General features: G+C 33.1%; 1 protein-coding gene across 1 annotated transcript; it reads right to left on the bottom strand.

Moving 5' to 3' along the window:
- Nucleotides 1-2301: 2301 nt before the first annotated feature.
- On the bottom strand, nucleotides 2302-3240 carry LOC107160781 (olfactory receptor 2B11-like). The gene has a single exon (XM_015507408.1). It carries the CDS (start codon nucleotides 3238-3240, stop codon nucleotides 2302-2304), a length of 939 nt encoding a protein of 312 aa, XP_015362894.1.
- Between the last annotated feature and the right edge of the window lie 5244 nt (nucleotides 3241-8484).

Here is an 8484-nt window from a genome sequence, read left to right as displayed (position 1 = left end):
GTTTAGAGAAAACCATAGTTAAACCATTTTGATTTCTTAAAGACTTAACTGTCTTTTATCATTACAATTAAAATGATTTAATGTTTTCTATTTGTTCTTCAGAAGAAGTCTGATTTCTTTGGGAAATGATAAGTTTCTAATTAACTTTCTTGAAAAAGGCACTCTCAATATTGCTTATGCTTTCCATTGAAAATAGAATACAATTTCACTTTGATATAATGATATGCCTTTTCTTCAGAGCTTCTTAAAGGTTAACTAAATTTTGAAACATACTGAACATACATACCTTAGAAATGTGAAGTTCACTAGTACAAATAAAATATTTCTGTGGGTTTTTCCCACCACTGTTATAAGTATTCTTTATCCTGAGAATTTTGTGTTAATTCTTAGTTCTGATACTTCACCAAGTCTGGATTACATTTACATTTCCAAAATGAATAATCTTTACAGACCAAGAAAATAGCATACACGTCAAATGCATCAGGACTCAGGATAATATAAGAAAGCACTATAAACAACTATAGGCAACCTTTATAGCTATGCTTTTAATGCAGAATTGAAGTCTTTCCTCCCAAAGCTCAAAATATCCGTACAGGTTGAGCATCCTTAATCCAAAAAGCTCTGAAATCTGAAATTTTTTAATACTAATGTGATGCTACAAGTGGAAAATTCTACACTTATCTGCTGTGATGGATTATAATTAAAATGCACAAACGATATTTCTCAAGATTACCTTCATCTGTGTATATAGATTGCATATAAATACAAATGAATTCTGCCATATTTAAAATGGATCTCATCCTCAGCCTACCTCATGAATATGCAAATATTAAAAAAATTAAGAAAATTTAAAGTATGACAGTCTGGAAATTTAAAAACTTTTGGTGACAATCCCTTAGTAAGTACCCAGAAATCAATATTTATATTACTTAAAATAGTTGCCAAGCTCCAAAGGTCTCAAGACCTGGTCTAGCACCAGATGATCTGTTATTTTCAAAGAATAGATCTGGTTGCAGTTGATTTTGGTTGTGTGGTTCATTGTACCATGTGATTTTCCTTTTTTGTGATTTTTCTCAGATCTTGATTATACTGGAAGACACATTTGAAAAGTCCAAATGAGGGATTTTTGTACAAGTATATATGCCTTCACTATGCAACATCATATTGACTTCTTAACATAGGAATTCAACACTACTTAACCACAAAAATCATGAATTTGCTTTCACAAAATAGAACTAATTATGACAATATTTTAAGATAGAAGTGTAAGTTTTATAAAAAAGATTTACTTTTAGGATGTCACAGATTTTTGAACATCATTTGCATCCAAAATTTGTATCAATAAAGAGTTACTTGTATTATTTGTTGATGTAATCTTGTTGCTAGCCTTCCAAATATACATTTCACTCTCACACTGATTCTTTCTCTGGTTCAAAAGACATTTCTGGCTGTTTCAATTTATGCATAGAAATATCTCCAGGTAGTGGCACATTATTAACTTATTTACTCATTGATTCAAAAGAGTCATGCTTATGATATTTAAAATGAACATTTAAACACCTACTAATAGTTTTTCTCATAATTCTATTCATTGTAATATTTAATGATAAGTTGTTTAATTAATCATGTAAAACATTGCATATTAATTATGTAAACAAGATTTACAATGTATTTTTGAAGAAGTGATAAGATCTACATGAGCTGAGCTTGATAAACTAATGATTCTTTTAAAGCATAGAATGTTTCAGCCTAAACATAAAGTTAAGTCATACTGTCTGCAGAAATTTGTCAAAATACAAAAGTCATATAATGTTTAATAGGTAACCCTGATAGGAAGCATATTGGTGTTGTTTTATGTGGTGTGTATTTATAATGGTGAGCTTGAACTAATGGATTTATATTGCAATTAAAATTTAAAATTCTCCTTTTACTACTCAGTACAGTTACTAGTTCAATATTCAAACAGAAAAGTCTATTTACTGCATTTTTACAAATCAACTTTCCCTACTAGTACAAATAATCTGATATCACTCATACTCAATGTGACTAAAAATGTCAGAAACAAAATATATTTGACAAAAAGAACATATAACATGAGATTATATTATTAGTCAAAAATGAATTATTAGGGGGTTGGGGTTGTGGCTAAGTGGTAGAGCACTTGCATACTGTGTGTGAGGCAATGGATTTTATACTCAGCACCACATAAAAATGAATAAATAAAATAAAGGTAATGTGTCTGTTTACAACTAAAAATATTTTTAAGTGAGTTATTAGAAAAACTGCATTTTACAAGTAATTTTATTTGCATTTGCAAATGTTCCTCACTAGGTTCCCTAAGGCCCCTTTTACATCCTTATTCCTTAGGGTATAGATGAAGGGGTTTAGTGTTGGTGTCATTACTGCATAGAAGAGAGCCATGAACTTGGGCTGGTCCCTTGTGATAGAGGAGGAAGGCTGAAGATACATGCTAATGGCTGGACCATAAAATAAGGAAACTACAATGAGATGAGAGGAACATGTACCAAAGGCCTTCTTCCTTCCCTCAGAAGATTTAATCTTAAATACAGCATGTCCAATACTAGCATAGGAGGCAAGGATTAAACATAGAGGAACAGCTAATATAAAAATACACACCACAGACAGTGCAAGCTCATTAGCTTCCTTTTCACCACAGGCAGTCTTTATCAGAACTGGAATTTCACACAACAAGTGATCCAGTTTATTGACACCACACAATGGCAATTGTAATGTAAGAGTGGCTTCTGAGAAAGCAAAGATCACTCCAGTCATCCACATAATGGATACTAGCAAGATGCAAGTACGTTGATTCATGATGAGGGTGTAGTGCAGAGGTCTGCAGATGGCCACATAGCGGTCAAAGGACATAATAGCCAAGAGCAGACATTCTGTGCCCCCCATTATATGGAAGATATAAAGCTGAATTATACACCCAATATAGCTAATGGTCTTCGTAGAGCTTCCCAGATTGAATAGCATCTGAGGCACAATGCTTGTGGTATAACACATGTCTAGAAAGGAGAGGTTGGTGAGGAAGAAATACATGGGGGTGTGGAGATGAGGATCTAATTTGGAAACCAGAATGATAGCAATGTTTCCAATCAAGGCCAGGGGATATGTTATGAGAAGAATAACGAATAGAGGAAGCTCTAGCCAAGGTAGGTCTGCAAAGCCTAGTAGGATGAACTCTTCATGATGACTTTCATTAACTATTGTCATTCTCTTCAAGTTGTCTCACCTATAATAAGGAAGTGGCAAAAAATTAGAAATAGTTAAAATTAGTTAAAAAGTATAACTACATATTGGCCATACTATTATAGAGGATAGTGTGCAATAACTCTTGGAGGAAAAAAGGCAAAGGTCTGTAGCATGGTGACCAAATTTCCATTCATGATACTACAAGAAATGGTACTTAAAATAAAAATATGATATTTCTAGAGCAAAAAATGGGAAATATAACATATTTAAAAGGAACTTATTGTTTGAAGTAATCTCATTATAAGGCTATTCTATAGCTATATTCTATCAGGAAAAAAGAAGAAAAGAAAAATTTCACAAGTGTATAGCCAGAGTTGAAGCAGGTAATGAGGTGAGAAGAAGAATTAGCATCCAAGTAAAGATAACTACTTTTCTGTAGAAATTTCAAGAATATGTTCCCACTTCATTTAATTAAAAATGTAAACATGACAACCACATAAAAAATAGCTAAATATTCTGCATCTGAATTACCTCCTTTGAATAATAAATGCATAAAATAATGATCTCCTTATAGTGAAAATTTAATTGCAAGTAGAGGTAACTATGCTGGGGAAACCACCAGTCAGTGGTTTTCAATCTTTGGCTGCCATAAAAATCAGCTAGGGAGACTGTTTACTGGTTTTTATCTCCAGGTCTCTGCTAGAGCAGCTATAGCATGGAGTCTTGGAATCGCATGAATCCTTTTCACAGGCAGTGTTGCAACATTTCAGAAATGTTAGGAAGAGTAGAATATCAAGATAGTTATAGTAGAAGAATTAACAAGAAATTTAGAACTCTGAGAATCATTATTATAGGCTTATCCTCCTCCAACAAGTTGGTGGTATAGTTAGACCATCTTCATGGGGAGTAAGAAGTCTTTGGATTTAATCAATTCTACTAATTACTTGGAATTGAGTAAGAAATCTAGCACTTCCAACATAAGTTTCTTCAGGTATAAATTGAGTGTGTGAAGGTACAATGACATAAGTTTCACCATGCTCAAGAATTTGTGTAATAGTAAAATGTTGGCATGGATGTGGGGGAAAAATGCACAGTCCTACATAGTTGGGTCTGCAAATTTATGCAACCACTATGGAAAGCAGTATGGAGATTCCTAAGAAAACTTGGAATGGATGAGCATTTTACCCAGTTATACCACTCCTCATTATGTACCCAAAAGACTTAAAATCAGCATACTACAGTGATACAGCCACATCAATGTTTATAGCAGCTCAATCTATAATAGCTAAGCTACGCAACTAAAATTGGTGCTCTTCAACAGATGATTGGATAAAGAAAATGCAGTATATATTCACCATTTAATATTACTCAGCCCTAAAAATGAATGCCTTTATGACTTTTGCTGGTAAATTGGTGGATCTGAAGAATACTATGCTGAATGAAATAAGCCAATCACCACCACCCCAAAAAACAACCACCTAATGTTTTTTCTGATATATGGATAATAACACACAAAGGTTGGAGAAGGGGAGAATAGAAATTCAGTGGATTAGACAAAGGGGAATGAAGGAAAGGGAGTGGGGAGGAGAATAAGAAAGACAGTAGGATGAATCAGATATAACTTTCCTATGTTCATATGTAAATACATCATCAGTGAAATCACATAATTACAACCATAAAAATTGGATCCTACTTAGAATAAGTTATACTCCATGTATGTAAAATATGTGAAAGGCACTATACAGTTATATATATATATATATATATATATATACAACTTTATCATATATCTAATTGACTTTATTCATGATTTACAAATATGGGCAGCTTCCTTTCTCCAAAGTGGAATATGAGCTCCCATTGAGCAATGGCAGAACAGAATTTAGCAAGATAGGGAACAAAGAATTAACACTAGAATAAGCTGATTGGTAGATATCACCTTATTCTTCAGGTTTCTTTTCCTTTTCTCCTCCTCCTCCTCCTCCTCCTCCACCTCCTCTTCCTCTCCTCCTTTTCCTTTATTATTATTTCTTCTTGTATAAACAGAGGGAACCTCCTTATTACACTGACTTGAGTAGGACATAATCTCCCATTTTAGGAAGAACAGTTCTTTTTTTGATCTATCTACCTTCTTAAAGGTTCTGTTTGTGTGTTATTCAGCATAAATGATTCCATTTTTGGCTTGGTTTGGTCTTCTGGGTCCATGTGCAGGAAGTTAGTCTGAAATAATGGTCTCCCATATATTTCATTTAGTACTTTATACTGTGTGGTTACCCTAAAGGTTACATCAAGAAGATTTTTGTATCTGGCTTCTGGTCAGGATTAACTGATAAGAGTCACCATGTGAGCATTCAAGAGTGAAAGACCAGCTAGTTGGGGGTATATTCTCTTAGTTACTTCTCAGATGAACCTGTGAGACTGGCTTTGTTGCTCAATCAAAGGACACAGATGCTGGAGGTGGCCATGTATATTCAGACATTCTCTCTCAGATTTCTAATACTATCTCTTCTTTTTGCTACTTCATGCTTTGGTTTGCAACCAAATCTTTTTTGCAAGCAAAACTGGTTTGCTCCCCACTCTTTCTATTAACGGGGTAGTGCTTATAAAATACACACTTAGAATACCCTTGTAGATATTTCTCAGTCTGCCCCATACCTATGTAAATACTTCTTTTGTGAAGCTACTCTCGATGTCATAGTTGGAGTGTGTCATCTCTTCTCTTGGAGACATTACAAGCAGATTGAGATAATTTCCTGCTTCAGGATTCTGTTTTACTTCTGTTTTTATCCTTGCATTTTATATATTTTTAAAAATTGACAGAGAATGTCTATCTACCACATACAATATGCACATTGTACTATGACTAAACTTAGCTAATATATGATAGTTACTTAACACAGTTGAGGTTTTGTAGAGAATACAGGCTATATACACTGTCTTAGCATTTTACAAGAATACAATGTATATTTTTAAAAGTCACCAAGTTGAACAACAGATCATATTCATTCAATAACTGGGATTTAGTATCCTTTTACCAACATCTTCCCACCCATGATCCTCAAATAGCTAGCCTCTGGTAATCACCATTATACTCTCTACTTTTACAAAATCAAATGTTTTATTCCACACGTAAGTGGTAACATGCATTTATCTATCTGTGTATAGCTTGTTAAAGTTAATACCAAGACCTTCACTTCCATTAACATTCATAAATGTCAGGATTTCTTTATTTTTTATAACTAAGTAATTATATATGCAATATTTTTTAAATCCATTATTCCAAAGATGGAATCTTAGGCCGATTCTTATTTTGTCTATGGTCAGTGGTGCTGTAATGAATATCATTATATTGATTTAATTTCCAATGGATATAAACTCAATGGCAGGATTGATGAACCTTATGGTAGTTCTACTTTTTTGATAAATAACTTACATATTTATTTTCCTTGCATAATGTTTTATTCCTTTCTTTACAAGAATTTGTCAATAAATGCCAAAATTGTTTTAGAAAACAAAATACATTGAGTTTTATAAATCTTAGTTCCCAGTATGAACCATTTTAAACATTATGCACTGAACTCTATGATCATGACCTGTCAGATAACAAGTGCAAGGAAATGTTCCCAATAGCTATTTTTTTCATTTTATTTTATTTTGTAAACTAATACATAAAAATTGTACACATTTATGTGGAATCATGTGATATTTTGATACATGTATGTGTTTTATATATCCAAATAAGAGTAAATGTGTCAATTTTTAAAATCTTTTTTATTTCCTGTGGTAAAGGTTATCTTTTATGAAATACACAATATATTACCTGTAGTCAGCCTACTCTGCCAAAGTACACTAGAACTTATTACTCCTATGTAACTGCTACTTAGCACTTGTTGACAAACCTTTAACTGCTACTCAGCACTTGTTGACAAACCTTTAACTGCTATTCAGCACTTGTTGACAAACCTCTTCTTGTTTTTCACTTCTGCTTACTCTCTAGCCACTGGTTATGACTGTTCTACTCTCAATTTATGTGGGAATCCACATGCCAATGAGATCATGCATTACTAATTGTTATGGTCTTTCTTATTTCATTTAATACAATGACTTCAAGTTCCATCCATGTTATTGGAAGTGACAAAATTTTATCCATTTCTTGTGGCTGAATAGTGTTCCATTGTGTGTATGTACATTTCTTTATTGACTCATCAGTGGATGACACTTAGATTGATTCTATTTCTAGGTTATTATGAATAGCACTGTGGTAATCATATGAGTGCAGATGTCTTTTAGGCATACAGATTTCAATTCCTTTCAATATAAACTCAGTAGTTTGCAGAATCATATGGTGATTATGTTTTTAATTTTTTGAGAAATCTCATACTTCATAATGGCTGTACTAAATTACATTTCCACCAAAGAGTGGGAGGGTTCCAGTTCCTCCACATCCTCTCAGGAACTTGTTACCTTTTGTTATTTTGGTAATAGCCATTCTAACAATAATGAGGTAAATAACTCATTGTGCTTTTTAATTTCATTTCCTTGATGATTAGTGATACTGTGTATTTTTCATATCCTATTGGCAATTTATATATTTTCTTTAGAAAAATATCTATTCAGGTTTATTGAGCATTTTTTTCACATTTCTTTATTTTATTGATTTTTTTAAAAAGGACAGCAGAATGCATTACAATTCTTATTACACATATACAGCACATTTTTAATATATCTGGTTGTATATAAAGTATGTTGACAATAATTTGTGTCTTCATGCATGTACTTTGGATAATAATGTCTATCACATTCTGTAGTCAGCCTACTGTGCCAAAGTACACTAGAACTTATTGCTCCTATGTAACTGCTACTCAGCACTTGTTGACAAACCTTTAACTGCTACTCAGCACTTGTTGACAATATCTATCACATTCCACCATCCTTGCTAATCCCCCACCCCCTCCCTTTCCCTCCCACTCCTCTGTCCTATCTAGAATTCATCTATTCCTCCCATGCTCTTGCTCTCTATCCCACTATGAATCAGCCTCCTTATATCCGAGAAAATATTAGACATATGGTTTTTTGGAGATTGGCTAACTTCACTCTGCATTATCTTCTCCAACGCCATCCATTTTCTTGCAAATGTCATGATTTTGTAATCTTTAATTGCTGAGTAAAATTCCATTGTGTATATATGCCACATTTTTTTTTATCCATTCATCCACTGAAGGGCATCTAGGTTGGTTCCACAGTTTAGCTGTCGTGAATTGTGCT

Source organism: Marmota marmota, unplaced genomic scaffold (genome assembly GCF_001458135.2).
Source record: "Marmota marmota marmota unplaced genomic scaffold, marMar, whole genome shotgun sequence".
Taxonomy (NCBI): domain Eukaryota; kingdom Metazoa; phylum Chordata; class Mammalia; order Rodentia; family Sciuridae; genus Marmota; species Marmota marmota.
The sequence above is the reverse complement of the archived record's forward strand: the minus strand, read 5'-3'. Positions and strand labels throughout refer to the sequence as shown.